The sequence below is a fragment of the Accipiter gentilis genome, chromosome 7 (assembly GCF_929443795.1).
Source record: "Accipiter gentilis chromosome 7, bAccGen1.1, whole genome shotgun sequence".
Classification (NCBI taxonomy): domain Eukaryota; kingdom Metazoa; phylum Chordata; class Aves; order Accipitriformes; family Accipitridae; genus Astur; species Astur gentilis.
Window position 1 is genome coordinate 13,619,524 of NC_064886.1, and position 21,501 is coordinate 13,641,024.

Here is a 21,501-nt window from a genome sequence, read left to right on the forward strand (position 1 = left end):
TCCAAAACAGCTATAACACTTCAGTCATTTTCTTAAAAAAAAAAATATTAAAAAATTAATAAGCTTAAAATCTGACACCAAATTAAAATAAAACAGCACCATCTATATTGCTGTATTTGGCGCCATATTTACTTAACAGCAAGACTTTAAGTAAGTACACTCGTACACTGACCTCAGAAACTGCAAGACCAAGACAAAGTGCACACTGAGAATTAAAGGAGAACTGTCTTAAAATCTTACCCTGTGATAACACAGAATCAGTAACTATCCTAGAAACAAAGTCACAAAATTGATGGCTCTCATGAGCACATAGCAGGTCATTTTATTTATTCATTAATTCCTCTCTACACAGACAACAAAAATGCTAATCCTGGACCTAATCATCATTTTGCCTTGATCACGGCTATCTTCTCTCGGACTCTCCAATTCTACCCACTCTAATTCACAGAAAACGTGTCTGCCAATTTGATCATTTTCATAACTGTGAACCGACTAGATCTCATCTCTTTGAATCCCAAGAATGCTTATTCTTCCCTACCTCATCAAGTCCAAGCTTCCTGTCCATCGCCTTCAAGGTGTGCCTAACTGTACCTTGGTTCTTTGCTTGTTCCTGTTCCTTAGTGCTCTCTGTTTCACCAGTGACAATCATTATATGTGTTCTTCCCCCCCCCCCCTTATATTTAACACCATTGCTTTCTCTGTGCTACTCGTCACACTTTGTATGCCCCACCTGCACCAGTCTACAGGATCTTTACCATTCTTCTTGCAGGTTATGCCTTAAATTCTCCCTGTGGATGTTAATGCAGCCAAATTATGACAGCCATAGTTCAGAGGCAGCTATAAAAGCTTGCATGAATTTACCCTGAAAACTCCCAATGATTTGGTACTTTCAAGACCTAAAACTATCATATTTACTGGTGTGATACAAGGTACATATCTGTGTCTTTGCTTTCAACATTTGTTCCGTTAATTTACAAGTCTTGTTTTTAATTATACTATAGGCTTCTTCAGGTCAGAAATATGGGCTACGGACTTGCAAAGTACCTGCTTCGACAATACTGATCCCTGAAAGAGATCTTTGCATGGTCCCACTACCAAGACCTTTACAATAAAAGCATTATATCCATCTCATGCACCCAATACGATCCATGTGAAATTAAAGCAGTGGAGCTTGATTGCCCATGCCCACAATTAAGTATTTTCTAAGCTTGCACACTGTTATTTAACCAGACTGCTTCGTAACTTCTAAGACTAGAAAGTACTGCTATAATCAAGCAGCATGGCATTCTACATCAGACCAAGAACTCTGCTCAGCAATTCCTATCCCACTGCTCACATTTTGCAGACCCATAGCAGGTCTTTCCAAAGCAACATCAACAATTCTTATTTAAAGGCTTTTTTTGATGAAAGAAATTGCCATTTTCCTTGGGACTCTATTCCAAGACATAATCCACATTTTGCAACAACTTTCATCCATGGGATCTTAGGCTAACATAAATTTTGCTAGATTAAGAACCATCTAGTATCAAATTCCTATACGGTCTTATGAATTATGATCAAGACACATCCTAACCATCTTCCTAAGCAGCAAAACACATCAAACTTCCAATTTCTCATTCTGTAGATCTCAAATCCCTCCTGTAATTGTTCTTCCCCCCCAAATTAACTAGAAAGCATTTTAACATCCATTTTGACATGTGCTACCTAGAACTAAATGGTGTTTATTAATGATTTTTCTAGTGCCATATACAGTTTTAGTATCTATTATTCATTCTTATTCCCCTGTTGACACATCCAAAGCCCTTTTTGCCCATCACCTGCTAAGACTTCTGTTCTTCTGATCCCCTGCTTTTCCAGAAAAAAAAAAAACCAAGGGTTGACTTCTACTGTCAGCTCCTAGATATGTTTTCCCCCACCCCTTAGCAATACTAAATGAGATTTCTTTTTCCTCTGTCCAATTTACTATGTCATCTTATTTTTTGCTACTGCTTTTGTTGACAAAAACATATTGTGATTTTATATTTGGAAGGTGAGTATTTTTCTTTTGGTTCCTTCCATTGCTTCAGCTTTAGGGGACATTAAAAAAATTCAGCCGAGTGTCTGAAATCCCAGAATATTACTAGTAAATCTATGGCCTCCCACAATCCCTTCTCATATTCCTTGTCTTCTTTCTTCTGCTATGGAAGACAGCTACCACGCTCAGAAGTTCTTTCTCAAAAAGAGAATAAAACGCGTCATAAAATCCCCACTACAGTTCTCCACATCACATATCCTAAGCAGCAACACAGACCACTGGAGGTCACTGAAACAGGATTTCAAGGACCTTGGATTACCTATGTATTTTTAAAAAGTTTAGAGATAGAGATGCTTGGCAGAAATAAAGTTACTGTTTGTGTTATATGAGGTGAGAAATAGAATATTTTACAAATAGGATGTTAGCTGTGTTTTTGACAGGCATAAAATACCAGAGTACCTGTCCTGTCAAGAAGAATATTTTACAGAAGTGTTCATCGCAAAGACATTATGGGCCATGTGTTGAGAGAGCAAATGGCAGCAGGACACTTATTTTGTAGGAGGAAACTCAGAGGGCAGACATGATGACACTTGCAAGTATGCTCCAGTGAGAGGAAAACTTTGTAAGTAGATATAATGTTTCTTCTGGTATCTTAACCTTACTTCTTCTGATATCATACGTTAACTGAAAAATCTGGAAACACAAGATTGAATTTTGACCTGCCTGATAATTTTGTTGTTTCACTATTCATATGCAAATTAATATGAAATTGCTAAACATTGCATAACAAAACCCACATTTGATCAGACCAAAGGTTCACTTAGCCTTAGGCTGTTAGTCCCAACATTAGCCAATACTGATTGCCTAGGGAAAAGCATAAAAACCCCCAACATATGCTGTGGTAATTCTGCTAAAATATTCCCCCAGCCTCTAAATTTGTGATTCAGGAACTTCCTCAGAGGTATGTCTCTATGTCTAATGCCTTTAAATGGATTTTTCTGAAGAAAAAAAAACCAAACAAACAAAAAAACCCAACACCAACAAAACCAACCAACCAAATAAAAAAAACCCCAAACCTCTTTTATACCCACCTAGTAAAAGATAATGTAAGGGACATAGTAAACGAGTATTTCACCTTTAACTCCTGACATAATGTGCAGACAATGCCTTTGGTTATATCAAAAATACCCCAGTGCTAGGATGGCCACACATGCCATGTGAGCCATGCTGCACAACAGGTACTGCTGTGATACAGAAAATTAGAAACAAATACAGATTTTGCTTTCACAGAATAATCACAGTAGGTCTGCATATCAGATTTTTTTTTTTCTTTTTGAAAGCTGAGATGAAACACATGACCTCACTGGAGTGGAAGAAATGTGTCCACAATGGCAAAAGTTGACCTCTTGCCAATGGCAGCACAAGTTGATTTTTTTTTTTTTTTTAAGAAGTCAACAATCCATTTGACAACAATATGTACTTAAAAATAACTGTAATTCAGTAACTGTATGTGCTATTTCCATATTTCTCTTGTGACAACAGCATTATAATTTATATCAATAAGCATGTCTCTTGCACCAAGTGTTTAAACTGCTTTTTGTATCCTCAAGGACAGTTTAAACTTCTGAAAACAAGCTGCTTCTTTTTGTAAATTATGACTCATATTGTTTTACTGTTTATTATCACTCAAACATTAAGTGCTTTTTAGATGACTGTTGACTGCCTGTCAAACGTAACTAAAGTCCAAAAAGAAGTTGCGGTAATTTTGTCTTTAAAACCAAGATGTACTTAGACCCCCTCAAAATTAAAAAAAAAAAATCTGTGTTATACAGTTTAGAAAAGCTACTGAAACTTTAATTTTCGAGTAAGAATGCTTCTTAAGAACTCAAGTAGGCAGACAGATGATGATTTTAGAGCCCATCTCTCCCCATATGTTCAACCAGCTGCTAGAACTTCCCCATTCAGGCAGAGGCACCAGGCATGGTCTCAAGGTCCTCAAGGATGACCACATGAAACACAAGTCTTTCAGGATTCACCCAAAAAACCCAATGTCCTTGGAAAACATTGCTTTTGCAGGTGCAATCTACATTAATGCAAGAAAGACAATCAAAATAAATGAGAGATGCGAAAAAGGTACACTGTTCCTGAAAATGAAAACTTATTTAAATGTTTGAAGGTTAAGTCACAGTTTTTTACCACACATCCCTCCCTTAGTCTCTGCTCCCTAGATCTCTCCTAACAAGACTGGAAAGCCAGAGTAAGAACCCACTACCTCAAGTTTCCCTTACTGGTTCCTGACAACACACAACTACCAGGAGAGTGAATGCGTGTCCTGAGGCCATCTGATGGAAACCCACATTCCAAGTAGTTTCTAGTTCTCTGCTAGGTAATTAACAGAGTGAAGAAACCACAAACCAAGGGTGAAAAACAGAAGTTAGGAAGTCAGGAGACTATCTAACAGAAAGAAAAGAACAGCAACACATTTTGGCTTCTGGTCTGAGAGATGGGTAAATCTCAGATACATTAGGCTCAACCACCTAATCCCAAATTACCGGTCAATAAAACAAAAATAGGATTAAAAATCCCATGTAAGTAGAATTTCAGAAATATGATTTTGGGCAGGGGGGTGGGAGGCAGGAAGGATTTCAAACAGAAAAGTCTACAAGCCACTGACCTAGTAAATTAGCCAATATCCCAACAAGCCGAAAACAACCCACCTCTGCCAGAGACCCCCACCTCCATCAGCTCAGGGCCCCCAGCTCCCCCTGCACCACTGCCTTTCACCTAAGGGAAGGACCACCCTCTTCCCACCATCTCTGCCCTACAGAAAAATCAAAGTTTCGGGGATGCGGGAGACTTGCGCACAGACACGGGGAAACTTCCTGAAACCCGACACGGGCACCCGGCCGACGAGGGACTCCCCCGGGGCTGCTGCCAGGGGGGACCCTCGCCCCCCCCCCCCCTCCCGCCCCTCCAGCGCGGCACCAGGCCAGCTGTCAGGTGATATCCCCCCCCCCCCCCCCCCCCCCGCTCCCGCGGGGCCCGACAGAACGCATGAGCGCGGCTGTCAGGCTCTCTCCACCCCCGCAGGGCACAGGCCCGGCTTCGGGCGTCCCGCCGGCACACGGTCTCCCCGCGGGTACCGTTCCTGTCACCGGGACCCCCCCCCACCCCTCGGCGCCGCCCCGGGCCCGGGCCCCGCTAGCGGGGATCCCCCGCCTCCCTCCCCGGCGTGGGCCCGGCTGTCAGGGATCCCCCGCCCCCTCCCGGCGCGGGCCCGGCTGTCAGGGATCCCCCCGCCCCACTTCACGCAAGGCCCCGACCGGGCTCCCCCGCTCGACTTCGGGCGCGGGCCCTGCCGAGGCCCCGTGCGCACGCACGCCGCCGCGGACCCGGCCGCCGCCAGGGATGCCCCGCCGCCGCCCCGGCAAGCCCCGCCGCCGGGGATGCCCCGCGCCCGCGAACGGGGCCCGGGGCCGGTACGGCGGCCGGCAGCGCGGCGGGGATGCGGGGCAGCGCGCGCCTCGGCGCCGGTGCGGGGCGGGGCGGCCCCCGCCGCGGCTCCCCGGCCAGGCTCCCCTCCCCCCGGGCTCCGGGCCTGAGGCGGTCCCAGTCCCCGCCCGCCGCCCGCTCGCTCGCTCGTCCGCCCGCCCGCTCCTCACCGTGTCAGCGACAACACGGCCGGGGCCGAGGACGGGCTCCTCCGCGCCGCATCTTCCCGGCCGCCCGCGCGGACGGGGCCAGGGCGGGACCCGGACCGACCGGCCGCCGCTTCGGCCCTGCTCCGAGCCAAGGCAGCGAAACCAAAATGGCGGCGGCTCCTGCTCCACCGCGAGCGAGCGCCCGGCGCCCCGCCTTCCCCGCGCCCGGCCACGCCCTCTCCCGGTCACACCCCTCCGGGCTAGCCCCGCCCCCGCCGAGAGAGGGCGCCGTTAGCCCAGCGGTGGGCGGGATCCGCGCCGTCCCCTTCCGCGTCTCCTGTCCCTGCCCGGGACCCGTAGCAGCCTCGCGTCACCCGCGGCCTCTCGCGCGGCGGATTCTGTCAGCGAGGCGGGCCCGCCGCCAGTGGTGAGTGCCGAGGCGCGCAGCGCCGGCCCGGGGGAGGGTGGGGGGGATCGCACGGCGGCGGCCGGAGCCCGCGCAGGGCGGCCGCTTGCTTGGCGGCGGCGGCGGCTGCCGCCGCCGCTGCCCACAGGGCCCGGCTCTGAGGAGCGGCGGCCGCCGGGGCAGCGGCCGTGCGGAGGTCAGGCCCGCGCGGTGCGGCAGCGTGTGGGGACCCGGGGCGGTAATGGGGCTCGATTCGGCAGGGAGGCTGCGGGAGGAAGGGGGCAGAGCAGCGGCGGGGGACAAGGGAAGCGGCCTGCAGCCTGCCGGGAGCCGGTGCAGACGGGAGGCGGGAGAGGAAGGGCGGCTGGTTGTTGCCTTTAGTTCCCCCTCGCAGGTTTTACGAACAGAACTTCAGTTTTCCCGGTTTCCGGTAGTGGCTCCCGTTTCTAGATCGGGTTGAATGATGTACTTTATGCCTCTGTTATCTCAGTCCTGTGTACGTCTAGAAAAAGAGAGAAGAATGGAGTACGGTGGAGAGCACACGGGAGGGAAAACTGGGGAGAAGGCAAGGGGCAACAGGTCTCTGGAACAGCAGTGGGCCAGCAGACATCGGTCGTCCAGAGACGATAACGCTCTGGTCAGCTCAGAGTTGTTTCTGTCTTCTACTCCTGTGTTTCTGGCCGGTAGTAAATATATAGAGTGCAAGCAACCATAAATTTGTTTTTAATTGAGTCTGGAGAGGTGACAGGTTAGGATTACTTAATGATGTCTGCAAATATAACTTTCAGGGTTCTTTGCACAATTTTTACTACCAAATAATATTCCTTCCGATCTATAAATCCTTTCCTAAAGACCACAAACAGACAAGTATTTTTTCTATAATGGAACTGTATGCTGAGTTGGACAGTTCTTTAACTGGACCCAGGTACAAATCTGTGAAGTGGCTGCAGTTTTAATCTACTCTTCTGCTCAAGCTCCTCTCCCACAGATAGAGAAACCCCAGAGAAAAGCCCTTACACCTGGCGTTGAACTAGTCATTCCAGAATTCTGTCAGAATGTTAGGAGTGCCCAACATAAACAGAAAATTGCAGATTTTTCTGACTCCTTAATTTTACTAGTTGTGTTTGAGAAAACAGCTTTCCCATCTCTATTTTCCTTACTGTTAAGATTGTCATTTGAAACAAATGGGATACATTTCATGCAGAATGGAATTCCTCCTTCCTCTTCTGCTGTACATGCTAGCATGGCAAAGTAAAATGACTAAAAAAGCCTCCACAGTCTGATATCTTCACTTATTCTTGAAATAGCAAAACTGGGGCTTGTTTTTCAAATATGTATTGTGGATTGATTGTTAGATCAAAGAATGTAAAGCACCTTTACAAAATCAGTGTGCATCAGTGTGGAGTTATCTTCTCATTCTATGCAGTAACAGTTGTAAATGCCATTCTATGCAGTTAAACCATCTTTGTCTTGCTTAGCATTAACATTGCAGTTAATCACCAATTCCCCTAAGACAGCTATTCCTCCTAAAGAATTACAAGGTAATTAACTCGCTTTGAATGCATTGTGTAACTTACTGCAACCAAGAATTCTTGAAGCATCTTTGTTAGGTACTGTCATTATTTTCTCCTAAGGAAGTGGTATGAAGAAGGCCTTGAATGCTGGCAGAGATGACAGATTTAACTAATTTACTTACCTTTTTGCCTTTATTTTTGCATCACAAATGCTCAAGTATTTTGTTTTGGGTTTTTTCTTCTGTTGTAATCAAAGATGGCTGAGCAGTAAATACTAACACGTGATTAGGATGAAGCCGGAAACATAGAAGCATCTTCAGTCCCTGCGTTATTCCAGTTTCTTCAAAAAAACCACTGTGTAGCCCTCGCTCTTACATCTCTTAAAAGCTGCTGTCAAAATAGATGTTCTTCCCCAAAAAAAGAATCTGTCCTCCTCACTAGATGAATGAAATATCTTTACTTATAAAGTAAGTTTTTTTGTAAATGTCTCTAAAAAAAGGCAACATAATTAGTGGAATATTTTTTTATTAGGCAAATTATGCTGATTACCAGCAGTCAACTGTATTGCTGCAAAGCATTCTGACAGTTTGTCTGAATTATTTGTGTGTCCAGACATTAAGCTCTTTGGGCAGGAACGATTCTCTCCCAGCATAAGATACATTAAACACAGTAAAAACCCTAAAAAATCCACTTCTGTCTCTACAGAAAAAATGCTGAGAAGTCTGAAAGGACTCGTCTACCATCCTCTAAAGGTAAGTCCTGTAATAGCGTGATGCTGCTTCCAATATTTCAGCTGTCCTGTGAACTGGAATGACAATTTACAACTGTATAAAAGTGAGATTCTTCTTACATTCATCATCTAAAAACTTGGTGCCTCCTATAAGGTGGTTGTGTAAACTCCCATTATGGGCAAAGGAAAGAAGGACAACTTGTATCTATTATTCCTTCTACATTTTTCTCTGTCGGCTGGAGAGAGAGAGAGAGAACGTGCAAGCAAGCCTGGATAGTTGGCTTAAATGAGACGTGTTAGAAGACTAAAGTTTAGGATTCTGCAGTGTCCAGAATGCTGAAATTCTACATCTTCAATACAAGTATTTCTCGGAAAATAGAGAATCTACTTGCTCTGCACTGCTGGAAAATACAAAGGAAGCAGCCCTTTATACAGAACAGAACCACCAGCCTTTCACAAAGCCTGTGCTGCTGGTGGGAAGATAATTTTGTCAAAGATGGCTCAGGGCTTCAGGTGGGTGTAGTAATATTAGCTCTGCCACAACAACACAGCAACACTACGTTATCAGTAAAGCTTCCTTATATTATAAACATCATAATGGTTCATGTTGCATATCTGGAATGATTTCCTAATGGTAAAGAATTTCAGTCATTTTGTTTGCTGTTGTCTTTTAAATACTTTTTGCACTAGTACATAGTGATATGCAGCCATTAAAGAGGATGACTGTATAACTACTTGTTTCCAGAGATGACATACTGGTTGTACAGTACTGTACTTATGATGGCAGCCTTTATGAAATAAACAGTCTTTTCTAGAGACTAAGATATGTGGAAACATGTAGGAACAGCTCCACCTTATGGCACATGACTTTGTGATTAATCTCCATGTACCACGTGATACTTTGCTGCCATTTCAGGGATCTGAGTTAGACTACTCTGTCCTTTGGCAGATGGAAACTTACTATAAAATCCACTCTACACTACTAGGGTAAACTGTGTTAAAAGATGATGTGAAAACGTGAGAACCTTATGTACATGTTAGGATTTACTATGCAGAACTCTACAGTGAGCCAGAAGGGTATACGTTTCTGGCATTCCGCGTGAAGCCAAGGGGATCAGTGATAAGCCACTGTCTTTGTTCAGGAGGAGGGATCAAGTGGCATATTGCTGCTATAAAGTCAGAATATATAATGCATTAGCAGTGGTATTCTAGGTCACTCAAAGGTATTCTTGTAGCCTGTTAAAAATGCAGACGCACTTCTGCATGAATTTTGTAAACAGAAATGCAGTAATTCATAAAATGCAAGCCTGTATCTCTCAAATTCAGGATCATAGAATGGTTTGAGTTGGAAGGACCTTAAAGATCATGTAGTTCCACCCGCCATGCCGTGAGCAGGGACACCTTCCACTAGACCAGGTAGCTCAAAGCCCCATCCAGCCTGGCCTTGAACACTTCCAGGGATGGGGCATCCACAACCTCTCTGGGCAACCTGTTCCAGTGCCTCACCACCCTCACAGTAAATAATTTTTTTGTAGTATCTAATCTAAATCTACCCTCTTTCAGTTTAAAACCGTTACCTCTCCTCCTATCACTACACTCCCTGCTAAAGAGTCTGTTGTGGTTTAACCCCAGCTAGCAACTAAGTACCATGCAGCCACTCACTCACTTCCCCCCATACCCAGTGAGATGGGGGAGAGAATCAGAAGAAAAAAGGTAAAACTTGTGGGTTGAGATAAGAACAGTTTAATAGAACAGAAAGGAAGAAACTAATAATGATAATAACAATAATAAAATGACAATACTAATAAAAGGATTGGAATATAAAAACCAAGTGATGCACAGTGCAATTGCTCACCACTTGCTGACCGATGCCCAGTTAGTCCCTAAGCAGCAATCCCCCCACCCCCACTCCCCCCAGTTTATATACTGGGCATGATGTCACATGGTACAGAATACCTCTTTGGCCAGTTTGGGTCAGCTGTCCTGGCTGTGTCCCCTCCCAACTTCTTGTGCCCCTCCAGCCTTCTTGCTGGCTGGGCAGGAGAAGCTGAAAAATCCTTGACTTAGTCTAAACATTACGTAGCAACAACTGAAAACATCAGTGTGTTATCAACATTCTGGTACTGAATCCAAAATATAGCACTATACCAGCTACTAGGAGGACAATTAACTCTATCCCAGCTGAAACCAGGACACAGTTCCTCCCCATCTGTCCTGTAGGCCCCCTTTAACTACTGGAAGGCTGCTATAAGGTCTTCCCGGAGCCTTCTGTTCTCCAGGCTAAACAATCTCAACTCTCTCTCCCTGTCCTCATAGGGGAGGTGCTCCAGCCCCCGACCATGTTCGTGGCCCTCCTCAGGACCCTCTTGAGCAGGTCCATGTCTTTTTTGTGCTGAGGGCCCCAGAGCTGAATGCAGTACTCCAGGTGGGGTCTCACAAGAGTGGTGTAGAGGGGCAGAATCACCTCCCTCGACTTGCTAGCCATGCTTCTTTTGATGCAGCCCAGAATGTGATTGGCTTTCTGGGCTGCGAGTGCACATTGCTGGCTCATATTCAGTTTTTCATCCACTAATACTCCCAAGTCTTTCTCTGCAAGGCTGCTCTGAGTACTGTTGTATTCGCTACTTCAGGAGCTTGTGTTGATTTTGTAGCACTTCAGAGAGTTGGGAAGGATTTCATGTCTCCAGGTACTTAGAAGCTGCTTCTACAGCCCAGCGCAAGCTACACAGTCCACAAAGGGAAAGTTCCAAAGCACTACAAGGCTACCTGGTGATTTTGAGGATGACATATCATGCTAAGGCTCAAAGAAGTGATGTTCTAAAACGGTATCCTTCCAGGAGAAAAATGTAGTAATTTAAAGATGGAATATGTTCTGTTGATGAAAAAATAGAAATTCTATGTACTTGGCTGCAAGAACAGAGGACTGGGCTTCAAGACAAAGCCCTTCTCACACTTGCATCCTGTCTTACTGTGCTGTCTTCTACTCCCTTCACAGAACTTATTAGGAGCTGGCTTTTGTACCATAGAGAATCCAACTCCTGCTGATCTTCTGAGATTGTGCTTTTAAAAAAGTGGTATTATTAATATTGGTTTGACTAAGTATCATTCAGCTAAAGTCTTGAGCTGTATCTAGAGGCACATAAAAACTGAACTCACTTAGAACAAGAAGTTAATCCTTGCTTAATTTTCATTCACTGTTACACAGGTCAGGGACAAGGATTTGTGTGGTACTCCAGAGAAAGGATGTCCACAGAGCAGTAAGCTTGCCTTTTCTGTGAGCAAAGCTTACAGTCCCAAGATACTCACTTGAGAAGGAGGGAATGTGGGAAGTTCAAAGAAAATGAGAGGGACTATGATTCCAGGCTAGGAATGACTTAGGGCTAACATTTTCTAGGTGAATAGGTGACAATAGTTGCATGCTCTAGTTATTCATGTATCAAATTAGCATCTTAGTGCCTTTTTCTAGGCTGTAAATTAAGTCACTTCTGTGGGCTGAAAACTAAACATAGCCAAATAAAGACATCCTAATTGATTGTTTGGATTTGAGGAGAAAAAGAACATTGTGGGAACAAGAGAAGAATGTGATGACAAAAGTGAATGTTTAGTGGTCTTCCATATTTACACTGCAGTAGTTTGTTATATAGGTATCTAGTGTTGAGTACAAACTGGTTTAATTCCTTCCCTAAAAGGAGTGTATGCTGAAATGCTGATTCAGGAGTCCATTGTGTGTTGAACATGGGATGTGGGGTAATCCGACATTACACTTTATTCTGAGCTCTTGTGGCTTTCAAATGACCCCCTGAGGCAAACTCGGATGACAGTAGAATTGCATCATGTCATGGAGAACTGAAACAGCTGTTCCTGTCTCTAAACTTCAGTTTATGGCTACTCTCATCTATGCAGACAGACAAAATGGGAAACTACTTGCTCTGTTTACAGTTGGAGCCTGCAACTGTTCCAGTCAGTAAAATGAAGGGCGGCTTTCAGTTTTGCTTGCTTTGGTTACAGCCTCTGTTTGGAATATACACTTTTTTATTCATTGAGAAATGCTTATATTTTCTTTCACCATAACATAATAAAATGCCTGTCCTTCTACTACTCACTTTCTTGCCTATTTTGGCTAGGCGTTACAGGCATGCTTCAGCAGTCTGTCTATGGAAAAACGAATTAATCAGCTTAGCTGGCTGTTTCAGTTTCTCAGCCATGTCTGTGTTATAATGAAAGAGTCTGTATGCAGGCACACAGTTAGGAAAATCAGTGCAGGGAATGTAATTATAAATATCAAATAGTGGGCAGCACTGCACTAATCCCTCAATAATCGAGGTGATTATGGATTACTAGACAGCCTGAATTTTCAAGGTACTAGCTACGATTCATCAGTGTAGGCAGAAACATTGTGGGAACTTCCCAGCAATAAGACCTTAATGGCTGTACTTGTGCTCTTAAGCAATCTTGAAGGGGATAACTCTTCCAGGTACAGGGCTTGGCTCTCTAGATGACTTAAGGTGGTAGCTGACTTAAGTGAATGGGAATGGTTTAGAAGCAGGCATCTAAATGTGAAATGTGGTTCTAAAGCATGTGGTTTTTCATGATGAATTTACAGTCTGAAAGATGATTTTTTATTCTAATTGCAGAGAATTCTATTCTGTATTGCGTGCTACCTTGACCTGATCATAATGTGCATGCAATGAGTGTACAAAACAAACTACTACCTGGATTTTTTACTGGCAGTCTTTGACTGCTGAGAAGTTTGTTTCTGTTTGCCTTTTTCTTTCCTTAGTTGGACCATGGATATGCCCTCCATACGGCTGCCAAAGATTGCTTAAGTTCCATTGTCAGCCAGGATGTCCAAACACTGGCAGAAAGACCCAGAACAGTTTTCTATACCAGCGAGAATGACCCGGTGAGTTACTGCCACAATTGTTATTGTCAAGACAGAAAGTGCCTAAATTCCATCAGTCTGCCTGTGGACGTGCTGGAGCCCAGAGTGCTTACTGGGATTGTGTTGTTCTAGTAAACGTAGGGGAAGGGAGTACACAGGCCTAATAATAGGCATCTAGACCATGATCCCCAGCCCAAAGGGAAACAGGCTGTGGCTGTGCAGTGCCACCTGCCTGGGTTTAAACAAGACAGGGCTGGTCCTCTGCCTGAAAGCTACTGGGAACAAGTATTGATTCCTTCTCTATAGTTGCACAGATGAGATGATAGACTGTGTATTGTAGAAGCTCAGATGTGGCTTAGCTTGTCATCAGACGCCATTAATTTCAACTCCAGGGTTATTCTTCCCTCACTAACCTCCCCAAATTGGCTATGAAGGGTGATAAAAAACACACCCCAGATGACCTCAGCACAGCACAGCTCTCCAGCATCATAATTCCAGCCTCACACTCTGTCTCAAGCACAAAATGAAGTGGAATAAATGAATGGAATAAGCCTTTGAGATGCTTTTCTGCTGCCTGTGTAATTGGAGTCTTTCAATACTGATTCCTCTGGGGTCTCTATGGAAACAGCAGCATGCAGATGATCTTGCTCACGTGATGCGAGTGTCTCTATAGATTGCACAGAAGAGTCCAGATGGCAAGGATTGTCCCCACTGTCCTGTGCCTACCATTTACGTTGCCAGGCAACTGGCTTTGGCATTCTGACTTCATGGGCCTGATGTTTGGCGACAACCACCATTGCTTATTAATTTGTCCGATCAGTGTTCTTCGGACTTGCTGTATTGCAGATCGCGTATTGCAGCAGCGGGGCTCCGCTGTCTCGCTTCATCAGCAAACCTGATAGCTCTGATGGCACATGTACTTGTGCACCATAAAGTCCCATTAAAAATGGATTAATACCAGACGAAAACTAAATTTTTAATAAGAATTAGCTTTTATATACCTTTCCATTAGCAAAACTCAAAGTGACTGAACATGAGGATAAAGATACTGACCCACTTTACAGATGTAGGAGCTGAAGAGTGAAGGAATTTGGCCAAGGTTATGCAGCAAGTCAGTGATGAAACTGAGAATGAAAATGGTCTCTGGAGTACTGCTCTTCTGTTCGAGTCCATAGATAACACTGCCATGCAAAAACAGAGGTGCTGTTAGTCTGTGTCCAACACGTGCAGGAAAACTTGAGCAAATCTAGTCCAGAGTTTGAAATACAGCTCTGCTTGGAAAAAAGACTGAAGTCTCTTAAAATTTTCTTCCTGTTGCTAAGATTTACTGACCAGTAAACACCAGACGGGCAACTCAAGCAGCTTAGATAGCGGTTTGCTGAAGTTACCAAATGGTTTCTTCCTATAAATAGTTTGGCAAACCTGTGGGTACCTTGAATCCTGCAGCTGTACCAAGGTAAACTGTACAGTCCAGGACACATTGACCTGTCCTATGAGTACCTTTCCTCAGTAAGGTATGGAATAGGGGTGTAGTTACCATAGGCTTTTCAGAGTGGAGGGCAGGGCAGAAGACAACAGGCATGTTGCATGCTGAAAGACTGAAAATCTGGTCTGAAGAAAGGGAGGGAGAGTAACATACCAAGAGTCCTGGGGCTAGAAAATTCATGGGTCTGCAACAGAGCTGCAGCAGTTGCCCCTGAAGAGTCCATCAATGAACTAGGAAAAGCAAAATATTCATGGCAAAAGCAGGCAGTATTCAAACCTGTAGGTAGAGCTGCTTACATGGTTCCACATGAGGCATACAGCAGGCAGCCAGGTCAGGGTAGCAGTACTCATCACAACTTTTTTTTTTCCCCATCCGTTCATTCTGGTCAAACCATTTGTCAGCCAGACTGCACAGGTGATCGACCAAGCCCAGACCAGTATTGTCTCACCTGTTCTGGGCCTCAGTAAATGAAGCCCTGGGTCTACACCAAAGCTAATAAGGAATACAGATCTGGATCAGCCCCCAGATCTGCTAAAGCTGGCAGAAAGAATGACTGCTTCTTTTTCTTTCTGAACAGTAAATAAAACTACTTTTCTTGGATCATTATTATGCAAAATAAAGAAAACAAGGAAGTTGTTATATTCTGATCCCACATCAACCAAAATGGAAGTAAGAGATTGGCATGCACAAGAATAAAGAGGAGGATTTTTTTACTTTAAGTCCATGGAAAAGTGCAGAAACTCTAGAGCAGGACACAGCAGCTTGGCACAAAGCTGCTAAAAATGCCAGACACAGCTTGGCACAAAAGTTGCTAAAAGTCACCGGGGAAGTACTGCAGAATAGTGTCTCTATATACTGTCCTAATTATACAAGACACAAGAACTGATGACTAGACCCAGAGTAAATAAGTAAGTGTTTTGCAAGTATTGCCTTGTAGGAAAATAGAATAATGAAGGGAAAAAACAAGGATGTGTAACAAGGCATGAAATGGGTATTAGATTTTCATATATCAGTAACAACGGCTTCTTAGAGTGCACAGTCAGAGTTCTTAAAGTAATTACTATAAATACTATTAGTATTTTTTAGTAATTACTATAAATAAATGCAGAACGATGCAAGTCTGCTGGAGGAATAATACTGACCGCTTATGTCACAACAAGGGACTTGGAAATTATTGCCCCAGAAAACAGATTGTGAGTTCTTAAGCAACCAGTACTAGTTAACAAGGTAAGTGGCATATTAGGAATTACTACTGAGAGACAGCAAAGAACAAACCAGAAAACATAATTTTGTTGCAGACGTAAAGAAAGTAAATTTGAATCTGGCAGATAATTCAAAAGGGGATCATATTGCTATTAAGATATTGTGGTGACCAGAAGTACAAGTGGACTAATAAAAGACTGGATGAAGTCATGAAGCATAGGGCCACCAGTGCCCACAAAACAGAATGGTTCATATACAAGCTCAAGGAATCCCTTCATTGTTTATTGCCAGGTGTGATATCCTTTCTTTAGATTCTTCCTAAGCATCTGCCAGTAGTGTCCTGATACTACAATTCCTGCTTTACTTTAATATGCTAGTTCTTCTGACTCTTGCTTTGTAGATTGAGCATGTAGATACTCGCTTTGATTGAGCATTCCCTCCCTGTTCCATTCTCACAGGCCTTCTGTATCCCGAAAAGAGGTATTGGACTTTACTGAGTGTTACAGTTTGCATTTTACCTTCCCAGGCCAAGCACACAGAACACCATGAGGGTCGCCATTATAGCATTCCACTTGAGGAGGTGAAAGCTGTGTTTCCACATGGACTGCCCTATCGGTTCCAGCAGCAGGTACTTTGTCTTAGAGCAAAGTTGTAGGGAGTGGACTGGTATGTGGGAAGAACCAGATCCATTGGGTAACTACAATGCTTTCCTGTTGGAATAAGAGGGAGTGATGTGCTGCAAGAATGCAGTTACTCCTGGTCCTTACTGTTATTTTCTACATCTAAAAGATATGAGTCAACCTAATCAGAATAGTGGCAGAAGGGTGTGAGGATTCCACTTTAGGCAACATTCTATCCATTTTTCATCCGTCTATTTTTCATCTCTAACAACTTCTGAGTACATGATGAATTACAGAATATTTTCCACAGTTACATTTCTGTATGAAACAGGCTGTCTCATGAAATAAGTTTATATTGGCAACAAAAAAAATCTTGTCTCTTGATTTCTGTTGTAAGACAGATCATGCTGTGACTGGATCAGGCTTTGCAAGCAGCTAACACAGACTGCCTACTTGAGTTTAGGAAGAGATTTCTTATCTGTGAGTTAGTAATTCTAGGTGATTGACTTTTGATTCACTGACAGGCCAGTCGGCCTCACCTTGGTCTCTGGGAACTTGATTGGAACAGCTAATCCTGGAAACCATTTCCAGGCACACAAAGGATAAGAAAGTCATCATGGGTAGTCAGCATGGTTTCACCGAGGGGAAATCACACTTGACCAACCTGATAAACTTCTGTGATGATATGACTGGCCTGGTAGAGAAGGGGAGAGCAGTGGACATTCAGACCCTGCACAGTACCAATCAGAGATGGAATCATGCCAGGAACAGCTGTAGTGTGCCAGCACCTGGCTTTACGTTCATATTCTGTTCCTTTTCTCAGATTAAGACCTTCAATGAAGCCCGCCTGATGGTGCGAAAACCAGCTCTAGAACTTTTCACTTACCTGAAAAGCTCCAACTTTGCACACCCAGCTGTCAGATATGTGATCTGTATCTTTTATCACTTACTTGATGGTAGAATGCAAGTTAAATACAAGCAGGTGAGTTTATGCAGATGAGGGTGATGTTTTGATCCTGTGCTGACGACCACTGCTGTTTAGTCTTCAGGAAGTGGTTCTGCTATGTGTCTTTTGTCAGTAAAGCTAGTCTGAGAAGTTCACAAAGCTTGTATACTTTTATTCTAAGCCCGATTTGGCTTATGGCACAGATCTACAAACAGGGCTACCAGCACAACTAAGGGAGTGGGAATAATCAGCTCTGATGTAGGGGAGCAGGGGGATAGAGAGAGAAGGAACTCTTTAGGCTAGGTTTGCTGCTGAACAAAAGCCATCCTTGCTTTTATGACCTTTGAACTTCCTTTATGCCTTTGTGAAAGAATTACAGTCAAGTATAAATTGAAGTGGTTTTTCAGAGACTTTCCTTGACAATCCATGTTGGAGATGGTGAGAAAGGAACAGGGAAAACCATGACTCTGTGTCACGTGGTTCACTACTGCACAAGGCAAGGCTGGCTAGTGCTGCACATCCCAGATGGTAAGAATACTGATGGCTGTCTGTGTTATTAGATCAAATATGCATGCTGATCCAGAAGATGCTGCTTCAAGAGAAAGGTGTAGGGTAGGCCACAGCAAATTATCTTTTTTTTTTTTTCCATAGTGGAGAAGGCTTATAAAGCACAAACCCCCCAAATAAAGTAGAACATAATTACAGTTATTTTCACCTGCTCGCACATGCTTATAAAGACTGACTGTCTTTTTTTTCTCCACTGTTAATGAGTATGACAGGAGACGTGCTGTGTGTGGGTCTGTTTGACCTTCTCTGTTCTCAAGGGAGAGTCTTCTCCATTAAGGATGGCAGACTTTTCTTAGCAGTGTAGCAGAATAAAGATAAGAGATACAAACACACTCACCACCACCCAACTCATACAATTATTTTGACCGGAAAAAACCCCAAAAGGCAACTGGTTTATTTTGCTTACAGCTCATCTCTGGGTGAAAAACTGCAGGGAGCTTATACAGTCTTCTTACAACAAAGAACGGCTTGATCAGCCTTTGCAAGCATCCTTCTGGCTCAAGAACTTCAAAACCTCAAATGAGCGCTTCCTAAAAGAGGTTTGTAGAGCCTGTCAAGTTGTCTTGGTTAGTAGCTAAGAACTACCCACAGAATCATCTCTCAGGGACTGCAAGCGCACGTGCTTTCTGTCATTGAGCACCTTGATGCAAATTCTAGATTTGCTAATTTTCAAGAAATGCTTCATGTACTAATGCATGCGCTCACATTGCATACAAACCCACAAACCCTACCCTTGCATACAAACCCACAAACCCTACCCTTCACTTGAATTCAATTTTTGTGGAAAAATAAGTACTTTAAATCCCCCCTGTGGGGATGGCTATTCGCAATGAAAACTTCTCCCAGATTCTGCACTACTCTAACACTGGCAAAGAACCAGGAATCTTGCCATCCAGACTTGCCAAGCTGCCTTTGCACTACTTATATCCCAATCTAATTGTAATTCTCTTACTGCAGATAAAAACACAAAAAAAATATGTGTGGGGCAAACGAGAAAGCACTGAGGAGGGCAGACCATTGGGTGAAGTGGTGGAACAGGTAAGGAATAACAACTGCTTCTGGCTTTGTCTCACGTTTTATTAGAAGATCCTGTCATTGCATATGTACAACAAATTGCTTCTGAAGATCTTACAAAGACGAATTCTAGGAAATGAAAGGCATTTCCCTATCAACAGGGTGGCTACAAAAAACATTGTGGAAGATCTGATGGATCTGTAAAGGAAGTTGTACAGAGAACTTGGGTAGAAGCAAAAATTAGAATCTGAAAATTCTTATGTCTTTAATGCTCAGTACCTTAGACCAGATTGCTCCTTTGAAACTAATGAACAGACTGTTGACGGTTGTTTTATCTTCCTTCCCCCTTAGAAAGGGCAGACAATGCCCAAAGTTGCCAGCATTATGTATTAACAAGAAAACCAACCTGAGTGATGTGCCTTTTCCTACTTAAAGGGTTTAGCTCGTGTGAGAAATGCCAGCGATGCTGTAGGGGTTGTGCTGAAAGAGATAAAGCAGCAATGTCATCTTGGCTCATTCCGACTTCTTGTGGCAGTGGACGGTGTCAACGCGCTCTGGGGAAGGACTACATTAAAGAAGGAAGACAAAAGCCCTGTAAGAAGTGATTTGTCCTGATGATATTTCTGCATTCCTACTGCAAGGGAGAGCGTTTTGTTAATTTTTAAGTTCTATAGTAATCCCTGAAAGGCATACATTTGGCTTTGCTAGCTTGGAGGGACCTGAAAAATTCATATTGTGCTTTAGACAATTTTTACTGAAGAAAGTTCTCTCAGTAAGAAAAAAGTGCACATATGTCTTGTTACAGCAGGAAAGGTTTGGGCAGTTCTCTATGTAACATTACTAAGGCTGAATGCTACAGCGCTAAGTAAAAGCAAAGGAAAAAAATGCACCAAAAGGATGCAAATGATCCTTCCAGTCTAATTTAAAGTAGAGGACGGGCATTTATGTCTCAGATTGAAACTGATGGCAAAAAAAGTGATGCAGACAATCTTTACCAGGTTTCTCCAGAGGAGCTGACGCTCGTGTACAATCTAAGGAAGATGATGATGAATAATTGGGTGAGTTCCAGTCTGTACCTTTGGGTGTGTTATTCTCAGCAATTAAAACTACCTGCTGATAAGTGTAAAGCTACAAATCTAACATCACACTGTTGCTTCAGCAAAGGAGAGTATGAACATCATGTGACTGTTAAGGGTTAGTATCTCATCAGCATTTCTGACATCATCCAAAGAGAAATAAGAACAGGTCAGATATGTAACAATGCTTTTCTTGATTACCGTGCCAAACTCCAGTTTATGACCCTGAGCTAGAGGTATTTAATAACCCTTATGATGCTTTCTGATTTTTTGAACTAACGAGAACTTTTCATTTCTAGATGTTTTGCTATAGGCGGTCAACTCCTTTTGCTTCTTTTCAATCCTCTGGATGCTAGTATCTCTAACAGGTAGTCTTCAGATGCAAAAGTATATAGAAAAGTCCCTTTTAAAGTATTTCAGTTGTTTCAATAGAAAAGTCATTTACAGGTAAGAATGACACGTTTAAATGCCAGCACTGGAAACACCAGCTACGTATTCCCTGTTCTGCCTGTGTCCTTGGAGTAGCCAGGCTTAACATAGTTAGGAGCATTGTAAGAAGTCCATTATATAGAATTTTGGAATTGAAGTAACTGTAAGATCAAAAAAACACCACCTCATTTATTTAGAATCAGTCCATAACTATTTCACAACTACTGCGTTTGCAGCTAAAAGGGTTTCTAATCTACCTTTTAGAGCGGAGGTGCTATTGTGACGACCCTCAGCCAGACCGGCTCTCTCTTCAAACCCAGTTCTGCCTATTTGCCCCAGGAGTTGCTGGGAAAGGTGAGTCCTGGCCTCTTCTCGTTTTTCCCCTTCACACTGGGAAACGAACAGAAATCCTGGTTTGGGAACTGTGTTCAGTTCAGGGTGGCAGCCTTTGCTCTTTGGATCACATACAGCTTTATTCTCCTTTGAAATAACTCTGCTTGAGCTCATCCCAGACGGGTCCTGCAGCAAGGAGAGGCCCAGGCCCGTGCCCGGGTGCTGCAGCCCGCGGCGGGGCCTCACCCCCGGCTTTCCTTCCCAGGAGGGCTTCGATGCCCTGGACCCCTTCGTCCCCGTCCCGGTCCCCAACTACAGCCCGAGGGAGTTCGAGAGCTGCTACGGCTACTACCTCGATCGCAAGTGGCTGCAGCACGAGAAAGGTCAGCGCCCTGCCCGGGAGAGGGCGGCGGGAGCCTCAGCCCGGGGACCGGCCTGCCTGCGCCGAGGCGGTGGGCGGGTCCCGGCGGAGGAGGCCGCGGCCCCGACACACCTTCTGTCTTGCAGCGCGCACGGAGGACGGCAAGGAGGAGCTGCGGTTCCTGAGCGGCTCGAACCCGCGGCAGCTGGAGCGGCTGGCGGGACCCCTCTAGCGCAATAAAGGCCGGACCGCCGGCGGCGCCTCCTTCCCACTGTCGGT

At 44.2% G+C, this 21,501-nt stretch overlaps 2 protein-coding genes across 10 annotated transcripts in view; one reads left to right on the plus strand and one right to left on the minus strand.

Moving 5' to 3' along the window:
- Positions 1–5,791, minus strand: part of ASH1L (ASH1 like histone lysine methyltransferase) — a 64,954-nt gene extending 59,163 nt beyond the window's left edge. Inside the window, exon 1 of the mRNA XM_049805345.1 lies at positions 5,677–5,791. The gene's annotated coding sequence lies outside the window, so the exon portion shown is untranslated. The remainder of the gene's footprint in view (positions 1–5,676) is intronic.
- Positions 5,792–5,994: 203 nt separating this feature from the next.
- Positions 5,995–21,489, plus strand: DAP3 (death associated protein 3). 9 transcript variants are annotated; one of them, XM_049805384.1, is made up of 14 exons: positions 6,567–6,698; positions 7,575–7,602; positions 8,281–8,327; positions 13,086–13,208; positions 16,403–16,504; positions 17,320–17,428; positions 17,878–17,970; positions 18,418–18,548; positions 18,967–19,047; positions 19,459–19,617; positions 20,022–20,081; positions 20,793–20,882; positions 21,127–21,244; positions 21,369–21,489. In XM_049805384.1, exons 1-14 carry the CDS (start codon positions 6,582–6,584, stop codon positions 21,452–21,454), a joined length of 1,344 nt encoding a protein of 447 aa, XP_049661341.1. In that variant the 5' UTR covers positions 6,567–6,581; the 3' UTR covers positions 21,455–21,489. The 9 variants fall into 9 exon arrangements, with proteins under 9 accessions (XP_049661338.1, XP_049661341.1, XP_049661337.1 ...); XM_049805383.1 differs by having other exon boundaries at positions 6,592–6,698; positions 7,540–7,602; positions 17,320–17,478; positions 17,850–17,970; XM_049805381.1 differs by lacking the exons at positions 6,567–6,698; positions 7,575–7,602 and adding an exon at positions 5,995–6,082 and having other exon boundaries at positions 8,282–8,327; positions 17,320–17,478; positions 17,850–17,970.
- Positions 21,490–21,501: the final 12 nt, after the last annotated feature.

Excerpts from the sequence above, each read along its gene's own strand:
- DAP3 (XM_049805376.1), top strand. The coding sequence starts at position 8,639 with ATGCTGAAATTCTACATCTTCAATACAAGTATTTCTCGGAAAATAGAG. Across the intron at positions 16,505-17,319 it reads CCTATCGGTTCCAGCAGCAG|ATTAAGACCTTCAATGAAGC; the intron begins GTACTTTGTCTT and ends TCCTTTTCTCAG. Across the intron at positions 20,883-21,126 it reads CCCAGGAGTTGCTGGGAAAG|GAGGGCTTCGATGCCCTGGA; the intron begins GTGAGTCCTGGC and ends TTTCCTTCCCAG.